This window comes from Corylus avellana, chromosome 9, assembly GCF_965113065.1.
Source record: "Corylus avellana chromosome 9, dhCorAvel1.hap1.2, whole genome shotgun sequence".
In the NCBI taxonomy this organism is placed as follows: Eukaryota; Viridiplantae; Streptophyta; class Magnoliopsida; order Fagales; family Betulaceae; genus Corylus; species Corylus avellana.
Window position 1 is genome coordinate 16,850,847 of NC_142498.1, and position 14,714 is coordinate 16,865,560.

Consider the following 14,714-nt stretch of genomic DNA (forward strand, 5'->3'; position numbering starts at 1 on the left):
GAATAATGGGCTACAACTCTCAGCACTTCGAGGGCAAGTCGAAGTGAAAACCTAATCTTTTCCCATAAATAGGCCCTTATACCTGCCGGAACTGAAATATAGTGTATTGGGCAAGCTTTTTTCAAATGAACTAATTTAGGCATCGGAGTGAGACTCGCCGGCACCCCACCGGCGAGTTCTCTTAATTGGTTATTGTCTTGTAGGAGCATGAACATGGATAGAACCAAAAATTTGTATCGACAAGAGCCAAAGCAGGAATGAGAAATACAGTAAAATAAGGGGCCAAAGCATAGATGAAAAATATACTAAAGTTAAAAAGCAATTTCTTTAGTTGGCATTCCAATAAACATAATCAAAACATCGTAATTAATAGTCAACAAAATGCAAAGTGTGATCTCCATAATAAAAATTTAGCAAAACAATACCAAAATTGTTATATTTAATAATGAACAAAGAATACATTTTATAATTATTTTGTACATAACCCATCTTTTAGTTGCACCATATTATTTAATGCTTAATCACTATTGATTAACAGACATATTTAATAAAAATTTTGGCCCAAATATAAATTTAAAGGCATATTTAATGAAAATTTTCAAAACATGTGGGTGGCCATAGCCTACCCCCATTTACACATGGGTCCGTCTCTGAGTGTGAAAATTGAAGATCGAGGACACCCCGAAGAATACAAAAAACGTGCAAATCACGCCAATCACGCCAATCTAAAACTGTTGGACGAAAAAATATCATGTATGTGACTAAAACCTGGATGCATTTCTTTTTCTGTGTGTTTTTTTTTTAATCCTCAACAGAGGCAGAGCAACCCCTCTCCTCGGACAACTATTTTGGATGGGTCCACTCATCTCCCTCCAATAAAAGAGAACTTACATGCATAGCCCCTGGCTCACGCCACACAAGAAAGTCTTTCTTTTTTTTCTTTTTTTAATTTCCAATCACATGAATGATCAGTCAATGGCCGTCTAATGGAAAACTGCAAAGGTCTATCGGTCTATTGGTCTATCCGCGACTTTTCCTTGCATTGAGAAGAACTCCAAAAGTCTCCTCTTTGAAGTCTCCAATGGTTTTTTCATTATAGACAAAAATGCACGTCAAATACACTTGTTTACATAGTCTCTTCAACCTCCTACCACCACCATCACATTCCAAAACCACTCGGTGCAATGTCCACACCAGCAGAGTAATCTCTCCTCCTCTTTCACGATCACTCCCTTAATTAACTGTCCATTTCTTTGATTTGCTTGTTTTGTTTCCTGCCTGCCTTTCAAATTAATGGTGCTTTTTGGTGTATATATGGACGCATCTGCTATTATCTTGATTTCTTATGGATTTGGTCATGTTAGTTTCATTTCAGACTCATTAAGAAAGATTCAGCCTGCTCTTGGTCTTGTCTAGGCCTGCAATTTTGTGAGACTTTGATGAATCTCTATACCCATTTGCAAGATCAAACTGATGTTTAATTTCCCTACTTGTTTCAGATACTATCGATCTCTCCCACCTGTGAGCAAGGCCTATGGAGTTGCCTGCTTTATGACCACAGCTGCATTTTCTCTGGGACTTTACTATCCTTCTAGCATATCATTAGAGTATGGCCTCGTAATAAAAAGTTTTCAGGTAGGCAAGTTACTTCCCAAGTTGTCCAATCTGCAGAAATCCTACAGCCTAAATTCATTTGTTCATTTATGTTTCCCCATACTGCAGGTTTGGAGGCTTCTTACGAATTTCTTCTTTCTTGGGCCATTTTCATTACCTTTCGCTTTTCATTTGCTAATAATGTAAGATTTCTTAGTCTCCCTATCGTTTGGAATCATATGGATATTAAATTTATCATGCATTTTGAGTGTTGGAGGTAGGAAAGAAACTTGGTAATTAATTAAAAGGGGAAAATATCCTTACCACTTTCAAACTGACACCAATTTTGCAAAGACATCATCGAACGGTCGTTCAACCCCCTAAAACTACCATTTTAATTTTTATTGTATCATAACCATTTCTTAGCTGTTGACATTAAAATGAAGGAAAATAGCTCACATGATCTACACATGCATATTTTAGACTCAAAATACCCAAATTATCGTTAACTACTATGGAAAGGCATGTAAAACAAAACCAGTATAACCGGGTACCAACCAGTAACTGGTTACAGGGAAACCAATTTTAAAACCAATTGGAAAAAATTGGTAACCGGGTACCCCGGTCTAGTTACCAGTTTTGGGATTTCTATATACCTGGTTATAATCAGGTAATCGGGTATATATATATATATATATATATATATATTATTTTTAGAGCATTTTTAAACATTGGATTTTAATTTTTCAGGCCCAAAAGGCATAAACAGTGATTTTTCAGGATTTTTGGGCTTTTTTAGGATTTTTTTTTTTTTTTTTTTTACAATCACAACAAAGCCCAACTTATTGGGACAAAAAGGCTAATTGCTTTTTAAAAAATAGGCCAAAAATGGTTAAATTAAGCCAAAAAAGTAGGCCAAATACCTAAAATAAGCCCAAAAATGCCAAAATTTTAAAAATCCGGTTATCCGGTCCAGATAACCGGGTACCAACTGGAACTAGCCGATTATTGCATAATCGGGTAATTGTGTACTCGGTACCGATTCCAGTTTTTCAAAATTAATAACCGAGTACCCTGGTTTCGGTTGTTAGTTTTGGCCAATAATCGAGAACCAGGACCGGATTTTCACCCCTAGCACCCGTAAACTATCACTTTGTGACATTTGGTCAGCTCAAACTGGCATTTCATTGCGATTTAGACTCTTGAGTAGATGTTGGTGTTAAAATGGACAAAAAATAGCATATGTAACTTGAACGTGCATGTTTTAGACTCGAAATGTGTAAATGAATTTGGAGGAAAAAAAATGCAACAAAAATTTTGAGAGAGAGAGAGAGGAGGGACTAAGGGGTGATCGATCACCTTTTAAAGGTGACTGAACACCCCCTCATAGTTGAGAAGGTGGTCGACCACCCTCTGAAGGCTTTTGGAGTTAGCCGATCAACCCTTGTAGGCTTTTTAAGGGTAGAACACCCTTTCAAAGCTAAGAGTGGTTCGGCTACCTCTAAAAGTCTATGAAATATCCGCCCTCTATTTTTGGGGATGGCTGAACTACTCTTTCAAAGCTAAGGGGGTGGTTCAACAACCTCTTCAGCTCTGATAGGGTGGTTGACAGTGACAGACTTACATGCAGATGGGGGTGGGCCTTGGCCACCTTTAGTTTTAAATTTTATTTTATTTTTATTGAATATGCTTTAAAATGTGAATTTTATCCAAAAGTTTTTAGTTTGGCCCTAGGCCCATTAAAAAAGCAGTCCAAAGTTTGGTCTTGAACCATAAAAAAAGTCCAAAAATTCTAAATTTTAATACAATTTACATTTGTGTGTGACTATGCGTGATGTTTATCTCTAATAAGTTTTAATACACTTTACATTCGGGGATTAAATTAAAAATTGAATTATATTAAAAATAATTATTTTTTATTGTTTTATTTTGTTTATATTTTCTTAACATTGAATGAATACTAATTTTATTTTTTATATATATTTATTTAGTCTTTAATCTTAATATATTTATCATCAATTATTTGGCTTCTTATTTAAATATATTTCAAATTCATACTTTGGCCCACGTTGATAAAAATTTTTGGTTTCGTCCCTCGTCGTGGTTGACCATCCCCTAAAATCTTTTGTGATGGTCGAATTGAAGAATATGTCACAAAGTCATGTTGAATGTGTAGAGCAAAATATGGCGTTTCACTTGAGAGAGGGCCCTTTGACAAGAGAACGGCAGACTATGTATGGATGTTGATCTTTGGAGCACTATCACTTCTTGTAAGTCAGAAAAACCATCTATTTATAATCTTTATGATAATACCATTTACCTTATTAGTGACCATTGTACGCTAATTAGTGCTCAAATTTGGGGAATTTATCAGAAATTGTGCTTTAATTGGGAAAACAAAGGAATAGTTGGTGTTGGAACTTGGAAGCAATTTCATTCTCTTCCAATACCAAACAGAGAGACTTTCAATGAAAGAAGAGAGAAATAGAATGTAAGAAATGCCAGAGATATTTGGACAACTTCTAAACATTCTGTGTTTGCAGACACAAAATACCAAAAATGTGACTATCATTTCAGTAACTTTAAAGGATACATCTCACTCTTAGAGGTTGGTTTATAGGAGTTTCTTACAAACCAGTTTGCAGAAAATTTCTGTCTAGATAAGAAATGCTGGGTTATTTATTTGCAAACATTGAGAAGAAATTTCTCACATAAAATTGGTAACAGAGTATCCAAACAAGTCATGAACATAAATCACCCAGTACTATAATCAACATACCATGAAAATAACGACAAGTGTGTTACTTGATCTTAGGTGATGGCTGCTGTTCCATATCTATGGTCTGAATTCATGGGAGTTTCTCTAGTATTTATGATGGTCTATATCTGGGGCCGTGAGTTCCCAAATGCGCGCATAAACGTCTATGGTCTTGTGTCATTTAAGGTATGCTATTCTTCTACCAAATTTTTTTTAATCTGAGTTTGTCTGTTTTTGTGTACATAGGCTCTGAAATCAGGCCTCTTTGTTTTCCACAGTGTTTAATATAAGTCAAAAGAAAGCCTTCAGTCGATCTATGCAGATTGAAAGGGTCCCTTAGTATTCTATAAAATATATTTTGAATATCTATATAACTTGCAGCACATGCACCTGCTTTGGCTTGCTTTCTGGATTGTTATTGAACTCTCATCCATACTTCTCATAGGTTGATAAATAACACAGCTGATTTTCTCGAAAATTTGGGGTTTTTTTTTTTTTTTTCATTGTTGTTTCCTAATTTTCTAGTTCAATATCACCTCCATTGTTGGTCTCCCTTTGGCTTGCTTTATGCAACTAAGTCAACATAATGAAAGGATATCCTTGACATTTACAAATTTTCTCATGTAATCCACAAATGAAAGGAATCTCAGTAGCTTGTCTATCTATTTTTTTTTGTAATTAACCTACAGGGATTCTATCTTCCTTGGACAATGCTAGCAGTGGATTTGCTATTGGGTAATCCCTTGAAGCCAGGCATTCTAGGAATAGTTGCAGGACATTTGTATTACTTCCTAACAGTGCTGCATCCTCTTGCTGGGGGAAAATACGTCTTCAGGACTCCTTATTTGGTGTATCCTTTCTATTGTTTATTTAGTTTAGCAACTCATTCACTAAGATTACCCTCAAAACGTTTTAAACTGCATTTTCAAAATTTGTATTCACTCTTATGGTAGGATTTCTGGATAATTGAAGTTTTGAGATTGTTTATTCTCCATGAACTTGTGGAGAGTCTCCCAACTCCCCAGCATAGACCAATGTAATTTGGGTTTGTGGATGATGCAACAAGTTTTGAACCATAATATGGTGGAGACTCCAAAGAATTGCATGAGAAACAAGATGTTTTTGGCACATTCTACCTTTTCAATTACAATTTACATAACTAATGGCTTTCACATGCACATGTTCTGCACATCAGCGCATGATTTCTTACACTAGTACAGATGTTCTGCAAATGTTCCTCAATGACTTTCCAGATACAAATTAGTTGCATATTGGGGTGAAGGAACACAAATAAATTCCCCGGTGCAACGTGATCCATCAGCAGGAGTTGCATTCCGTGGAAGAGGCTACCGTCTCAACGGAAGCCAAACACGCACTGGAGAGCAGGCGGAAACAAACGGTCCTGCACAGGCAGCACAGCAGCGCAACCAGGCCGGCAGAGGAGCTTTCCAAGGCAGAAGCTATCGACTCGACGGCCGTTAGACCGAATCTTCATCTGTAAATCAAATCCTAAGATGCACAACATGACAATTATTGGTATGATCTTCTGATTTTTGGTAGGTAATATATTGTTGTATTCAGCTAGTAGAGAGAGGAGCCTTAGTGCTGGACCTGGCTTTTGAAGCCTTCTATTGAAAATGTCATATCTACAACTACATGCAACTTTTGTTTCATTTGTGTTAAAATCCCACTTCTAGCATGATAAAAAGTCTACATGAATCATTACAATTGTGAGGACCATGGCTTCTCAAGGAGCCATCAGCAGCAACAAAAAGCTGCTTTGTTTTCAAGTGATTAAAAAAGGAATTTTGTGGAAACACAAAACGTGCTACTTTTCCTTATAGAGACATCCTCATCATACCATTAATGGGAATGTTTCCTTGTCTTAAAATGCATACGTTGGTGTAATGCTATGTAAAATTCTTCAAAAAAATTCTGATACAGTTGGAAAGATAGAGACATCCAATAAATTGGAACCAATCAAATTTGAGGAAAAATACAGATCACTATCTGGAGTTTTTGCCTGGTTTCAAAAAGGTCTCTCAGATTTCAATTTTTGTTGTAATAGTCTTTCTTGCTTGCTTTCACGATGGCATTTTTCTCCTCAGGCAATCAATATGAGGATTCCATCTATTCAGCCGCTGCTTGCAATCCGATGGTTTCAACTAGGGGTAGCAATTTTTGATACGAACTCAACAGAAAATTAACTGGTTAGGATTGAGGAGTTTAACCTGTTTAATTAAATGAATCGGATAATGGTTGATTTTTATAGTCTTATATTCATGCTTCGATACCACCCGAACCCGACATACGACATTTAGAACTAACAATTTTTAACATGATTTGCAAATATAAGACAAAATTAAAGGGTTAGAGTTGAGAGTTTTAACCCATTTAATTAAATTGGTCGACGTAAGTCTTATACTTATGTCTCGACACGATCTGAATCTGACACTTGAACACGAATAGTCATCCTAGTTTCAACTGCAACCTTGGTTTTTGGGGACAAAAAGTTTATTGGACTGGGCCTTTGGCTGATTTCCATTTGTTCGTTTCTCTACTTGCTTTGTTCCTGTGGATTTTGAGGTACTATTAGGATTCCTACTATTTTTTATTTTTTATTTTTTTGCTTTCTTTCTTTGCCTCGCTTTCTGTTTCTTTTTAGGGAAAAATGCAAAATTAGTGGCATGCTTGATTTGTAATAACATTTCTGTGGTATCAAAATGTTTGGAGAGATTAGTGAGATATGCATAAATATTAAATAACAATTTACTTTTTGCTGTCAAAAAAACTTGACGGATTTCATTAGAGTGATGATAGAGAGAATACGGGCGTGATGCACGCCTTGTTTTTTAATATTTTTTAATATTAAAATAATATATTTAAAAAATTTTAATTATAAAAAAAAATATTAAAAAACACGAGCGTGCATCACGCCCGTATTCTCTCTATCATCACTCATTCCATTAATGTGTCATATCAGAACCAATAAAATCACGACATGTGTCACTCATAATAAAATAAAAATTAAAAATTAAAAACAAAAAAAGAAGAAGAAAGTGTGCAAGGAAAAGAAAACTCGTGGAAAGTTCCATGAAATGTGGCCTAGAAGACGGTCCCAGGACCCAGAAGGAGCAAAAGTTTGGTAGCCATTCATACTTGAATTGAACCCACTGTCTTGGTAGTCCTCTTCTGGTGATCTCAAATCCAAGAGGGAGAGGTTGGTTGGCACTAATTTCTGCTTGTACTCCGAGAAAATTATTACCAGTCCCTAGGGAGGGTGATACCAACTTGTGTGGAAAGACAATGGAGAGGTCTATGGATTCTTTTGAACCATATGGAAGTCGAGTTCAAAGTATTTGTACTTAATCTGAATGTAACCACACTAGCACCTATTTACTGAGAGCTGACAAAAAATAATTAGACATTGAAAATTGCAAGTGCTCATTCGAAAGTGATAAGAGCATGGACTGTACAGCAAGGTAAGTCTCCAATCCACGTGTTTCAGAATCTTTGCAGATGATGATCAAATTCTTTAACTTATTAGATATCTTGAATGATATCAAAATAAATTCGTCAATGACTCCTGGTCAACAATCTTCTCACCTAAAACTTTAAACATAATTAATCCTCAAGGTACACTTTGAATAGTCAACAGAAATCAAGTTTCGTTTGCTTCGAGCCTTCGACATAAACTATATATATATATATATATTTGGTGTTTGGTATGATTGAAAATTATAGGCAAACTAAAAACATTTTGATCGAGCAGAAAAACTTTCTTTAATTTTCATAAAATTATTTTACTTTTTCAAACAAAAAACCATTTTTCGAGTTTGTATTCCACTGTTAGAAGTAGTCATACTACAGCCCTAGTTTCTTAGACCACTACCAGAGTTCGCTAAACCATTGTCAAAAGCTGCAAAAAGTCGTTGGACCTCTAGTAGAAGTTGTCAGCTGTTTTCTGTCATCGCTCATTTTTTTGTATAAACCAAACACCAAAAAATATTTTTAAAAAATTGTTTGACACGAAAAACATTTTAGTCAAAACAAATGGAGCCCGAGAAAAATATAGTAGTAAACCTAAAAGGAAAAAGTGAAATGTTGACAGGAATTAATCGGAACAGTGAGTTTTAAATCTCTATCCACATGACGAAGTCAAGAAAAAAAAAATTTTCTTTCCCTTTTAATATTTTTTTTCTATATTTTCTTTTATCGTTTCTAATAATGGACGTAACTGTGCCACACGTTAACGGCCCATCACCTTATAAAGAACATTTTTGCATCATAGGTTATAACCATATAATAAATAATAATAATTATAATAAAATAATAAGATCAAGTGGGTATTTTATAAATCATAAAGAGTTATATATACTTTTTTGGTATGATCAAAATTTTTAAATATGAAATTGATTCTTAATTAGATATTAATGTTGCATTAACAACTAACATCAACCTTTCAATATGTTTTACCTGATCAACTAAAGTGTGAAGAAGTTTATCCATATATCATTATATTGTATGGCCCACATCATTTTCCATATGAAACACTGTTAAGAAAATAACTTCAATCAGGCTATGGTGTAAATTTAGCGTTGTGCACCCTCGAATATGAAGCAGGCACCTAAGCTGGAAATTAAACACCAAAAAATAATATAACACTCACACCAAATAATTTTTCTTCTCCTAACGAAATACCTCATTGACAAAACCATCGGAGCCACCGTCTTGTTTGGTTTTGGAGACTTTGATGTTGGGGGCTTTGTTACAATCCTTATGTCTCACATGGGTTATGTCTAATATTAACCATGTGTATATAATCTTTTGAGCACCCTCCCAATATTGCAAGCCGGTTTTCAATAATGAGTTCTACTCGAGGTTTGTATCATTTGGTATTAAAGCTAATATCATGTCACAGGTTTCAGTCATGGAATTGGCGACCTATAGGCTAGATTAAAATACTGATAGATGAGTAAAGCCGCCAAAAAGAGAAGAGCTATCACCAAGTTAGTGTCAATAGAGTGGGTCGTCGTAGACGTTAGTTGCGGAAGCATGGTGGTATGTTACGATCATTGTGTCCCACATGGGTTAAGTCTAATATTTACAATGCATATATAAACTCTTGGGCACTCTTGCAAACTCATTTTGAAGGGTGAATTCTACCCGAAATTTGTATCTGGCTCGGAGGTGGGTGGAGAGTGTTGGATTATAATGAATGGAAAAGCCCATGGTATTGATTTGAATTAAAGATATGGTGTTTTTATTTCGAGAGATGATTCACATCAATATTTTTTCCATTTTTTTCCCATCTCATCTTACAAATTTCATAAATCAACTATTAGATTTGTGAATTCATGTGAACCCCACACAAATTAAATAGTGGATTCATCCATTCATTATGAAAATGGTTAAAAGATGGTTGAAAAATAAATGAATTCTAAAATTTCTCTTTTATCTCTATTATATTTAATGTTTTTACTTGATGTGTCAAATGTTTATTGAATACTGCAAAATAAAATTTTACACCGCATCTGATAGAAGAGATTCCTTATTTATCACATCCATATTAGCTGGGGTGCCTCTCGTCAATGTTGAACCCTACTTTGGCCTTTATGGAAGAAAAGTAAGAAAGATTAAAATCATTGATTAAAACCTGGAGAGAGAGAGATTTCTTCATCTCACCATGCCAAGACCCTAAAATCTTCTTCGCCAGGAAACATATGGCCATCAATCAACTCCGTCCATGTCAATTGTCAATGCATTTCGTTCACACATTCTATCAAACACTAAGCATCACATCGTTAATGAGGATCCACATGTAAAACAAATACTTACAAAGACCAAGTGCCACAATCAAACTCTACTCCATAAGAGAAAATCGGAATAGAATAAGGAGGAGTCCAGCCGAAAGTAAAAGTTCAAAGAACTCATGCTCAACTGAAAAGTTGACCTAAATCACCAATTTCTGCAACTTCAAATAACAATGCACTGAAGCAGGTACTAAGAATATTCTTGTCTCTCATTTTAGAGAGAGGGCTCCTCCTTCTCTCTAGGTAAGGCCTTTCCCCTTTTTTGGCGGACATAAACTAATAAAGTGACATATGTCCTATAACTACTAAAAAAAAATGTGTTTCTTACATGTTAAAAGAGCACATCACTTTATTAGATTGGTTTATATTAATTCGCTACAAATTAGTTTGTCCCTTCTTAGCGAGGTCCCCTACTGCCATTGGTGCGGTCTTTAAGGGAGAAGGGATGGTTTCTCATCTCTCCCTTTTCCCTTTTTGTTTTTTTTTTGTGTACGGTTCTTCTTTGTTGTTCTTCCCCAAACAGTAGTGCCAAACCCTCTCTACCATGCCATCCACCTTTTCCACCGTGCCTTTCGCCCCATCCATCATGTCGCTAGTCAAATTTATCAAGGTTCTCAAATATTTTTCAAAGCTCAATCTACATTTCTCCGCTAGTCACATCATGCATGGAGACTGTTTTGTGCTTACCTCCTCTTTTGAGTTTTGACAGTGCTGCCCCTCCCCCCTCCCAACCCATTACTGATGGTCGTGATTGTTGCCGGTCAAAGGGTCGAATAGGGTTTAAAGGCATTTCAATGATCGAATAGGGTTAAAAGGCATTTCAAGGGTCATACTCCTGTTTGTCTCCTACATTTGGGATTCGGTTAAAAGTCTCGAGATGGTTATGTCCCTTCTCATCCCATGTTATTTTGTAGATTGTTTCATTTACGAAACTTTGTCTACACTTGCTGTCTTTTATGGCGGCCCCAGTTACCCCTTTGGGTCGGGTTATTTATTTGATCAATTTCCAGCTACTTTTTGGGTTGCAATGTCACTTTTGTTTTTTTATTTTATTGTAATTTTTCATTTCCCCTTTTTCCCACTTTGAATAAAAAAATAAAAAAAATTTAAGGAAGCAGGTCTTATGGTAGATTAGAAAAAGTGGCCTCATCTCATAGTGTGGATCAGTTATGAAGAGAGGATATTCCGGGTTGTATTCGTGAGATTCTACTTTCTCAGCAAAATATTTTTGAGAAATGAAATATGAGAATTCCAATTAAAAACAAAAAAAAACAAGAGTAATGCTATTTAATATGATGTGATAATAAAAATTAACCTTTGAATTAGCACTTGTAAAAAAATTTCAAAACTGTTTTTTCGTTGATACATTAATTCAATTATATAACAGTCATATAATAATCTATTAAATAACATTACTCGTCAAACAAACTATTTTCTGCAATCCAATTGTACCATTAGAAGAAAAACATTAAAGTAACATTACATGAGGCCACTTTGTATCATCAAGGCAATAGAAAATTATAATTTTATTTTTTTTTCTGAATTAATAATTTTATCTCCACTTGTTTTGCATACAGAAAATAAAAGCTGTTATGAAGAATTTTAATTAGATATTCCAATATCTTGTAGGTAGAAAGAATATAAAGGAGTTGTGTGGAGACCTTTCCAACCCATAAGAATCTTAAAATTATGTTCATGGGCTTTTTTCTTATCCACAAAAAGATGTGATTATCGAAGCTAAGACTTATTCTAAGTTTCAAAAATTGATTGTATGGTTTGAGAACCATGAAGCAATTACAACAAAATTAATCAAACTAATTGAAATATTTATGTGGGGCTGGGGACATCTCACATCAAGGGTTGTCTTTGTCTTTCTCTATTCTCCAAATAGTCTCTTAACCCCCGCTACCCTTTTCAGGAGTCTCTAGAATTTGGATGAAAAAAGTCCATGATATCGTGAGTCATATCATTCTAGAGTTACATACTCTTGAAGTTTAGAGCTTCGTGTTTTTGATATTTAGAGCTTTGACTCTAGATGTTTTTGTATTACTTCAGATTTTTTGAATGAAATTAGTTTTTATTAAAAAAAAAAAAGAAAAGAAAAGAAATCTTAAATATCAATTTCATATATATATAAAATAAAAAAAATTAGTCTCTTAATCATTCTATTTTAATTAATGGGAGCCATTTATTTTAGATAATTGTATTATAGAGAGAGAAATTTTGTCTGGATACAGTACTGAAAGTGAAAGTCCAACTAAAATTGGTCACATGCAGCTAACGTAATAATGTCTATATAGTACATGCTTTAAATGAAATTTTGAATATGTTCTGACCCAAAGAATTGGCGAGCAATAAAAATCAAAGTATCAACCACGTGGATGTATATACCTTAAAGACTAGGACTCTTTACAATTTTAAAGAAATAGTAAATTTTTAAATTACATTTTTAGTCATTGAATCACTTAAAAAATGTCACATATTAAAAATGTGATATATTTCAATTAAGAATCAAGTATATTTTTATCACGTTTTTGCTCTCTATGTTTAAAAAAGATTTGACCCAAAACTTGTTTTTTAATTTTATGAAAAATAAGCGTATCTACAAAGTGAAGAGAAGCCATTTTGGGAGGTTTTTTTTTTTTTTTTTTGGATACCTTGACAATATGCTACATTTTAATATGAGCATTTTTCAAGCGTTTTGATACATAAAATAGCCTAAATCACGTAATTTGAAAATCTACAATTTTAAAAAAAATTATATGGGATCTTGATCCATACCTTACAGTATCATTCACGGTATATATCATCCACAGAATTAGAGAAATGCTATGATTTTTTTTGATGTCTTGATCTTAGTGTTCTCTTGCTCTTTATGTAGATATTGTTTTCTAAAATGAAAAAAAGAAAAAGAAATTATTCACGTTAATATTTATCTCATATTATCATCAAATAATAGATCAACCATTAGATCTGTGGGGTCTACCATTAAATTTGTGTAGGGTTCACATAAGTTTACAAATCTAATGGTTGATTTGTAATATAAGATGGAAAAAAAAATGAGAAAAATATTGACCTGAATCATCATTTCTCAAAAAAAAAAAAAAAAAAAAAAAAAAACCCCGAAATAATATCATCGTTTGAAAAAAAATAAATTCCAAACAGAAATGTCCCTTCACCAACTAACAATATGAGATTGTATATGCAATCAATTTTTAGGTGTGTGTTAACAATAATCAGTTGGAGAAACCATATAATAAGGTAATCGGTTGGTTTCTTTTTGTATAATTTATCCTAATAACAACTTCTTTAGCGATTGTCTATTTATTTTCCCTTAATGTTAGAGGCCATTTTTTATCTTTATAAAGTTGATGTGGCTTTTAAAATCACCATTAAATTTTAAATAAATCATATTTGGATTTTGAAATAAACATATCTATTATCTACAATTATTATTTAATAATTTCTCAATCTCTTACAAAAGATTTGATAAACTGCATATAATTTATCATAGCCTAATTTTGTATAAATTTAGATTGAAAGAGGTTGATTATTTATGAAATTTTGTTATTTTCTCTAAATTAAAAATAAATAACAATAAAAAAAAAAAAAACCTTTTAAATACAACCCGTGGATTGCATGGATTAAAAGCTAGTGGATATAAAATCAGAAGCCAATAAGAAAACATGGATAGATAAAATTATTATTATTATTATTATTATTATTATTTTGGTTAAATACCAAATACCCCTTGGGGTTTTATACCTTTATTTTTACTCTTTAGGGTTTCATTTTTATCACAGGACCTCCTGGGATTTTGATAAAGGACCAAGTTAGTTCATCTGTTAGTTGACCGTTAGGACTTACACGTGAACCAATCAGATGTTGACACGTGACACATATTTAATTTTTTTTTAATTAAAAAAAATGTTTTATAAAAAAAAATTAAATATGTGCCACGTGTCAACATCTGATTGGTCCACGTGTCAGTCCTAACGGTCAACTAACGGATAGACTAACTTGGTCATTTATCAAAATTTCAGGGGAGTCCTGTGATAAAAATGAAACTCCAAGGGGGTAAAAATAAAGATACCAAATCTCAGAAGAGTATTTGGTATTTAACCCTTTTTTTTTTTTTTTTTTTTTTTTTTTTTTTTTTTTGGGGTAGGTCGGTGTTTCAATTGTTAGTCATACGTCTTGAAGGCTTCAAATAAGAAGCAGATAAATTATTTAACAAATATTTCCTAATATTAAAATATTCATTCAACGTCAACGTTCTCATTATGCTCGCTTTGCACGTGGCGTAGACACTGTCAGCGCCATCAAGCTCCCTGAAGTTTTTTTTATTTATTTTTTAAAATTTTTAATTTTTTTAATTTTCTTTAAGGGTACCCGAGATTTGAACTTTCTACAACACAATTTTCAGCAATGGTACTCATAAAAGACACGCACCATTTTTTCGTCATTACTTTAAAAAATTAGTTAATTTGATATTTTTTTATAATTACTTATAAACTACAATTTTACTTAGTAAGTAAATAATTTGAAAA

At 33.5% G+C, this 14,714-nt stretch overlaps 1 protein-coding gene across 1 annotated transcript; it reads left to right on the forward strand.

Annotated features, from left to right (window-relative positions):
• The first annotated feature begins 1,088 nt into the window (after positions 1–1,088).
• On the forward strand, positions 1,089–6,050 carry LOC132190223 (derlin-1.1). The gene is made up of 7 exons (XM_059605144.2): positions 1,089–1,201; positions 1,500–1,635; positions 1,723–1,796; positions 3,770–3,863; positions 4,409–4,537; positions 5,041–5,201; positions 5,605–6,050. The coding sequence occupies exons 1-7, from the start codon at positions 1,185–1,187 to the stop codon at positions 5,831–5,833; spliced, it is 840 nt and encodes a 279-aa protein (XP_059461127.2). The 5' UTR covers positions 1,089–1,184; the 3' UTR covers positions 5,834–6,050.
• Positions 6,051–14,714: the final 8,664 nt, after the last annotated feature.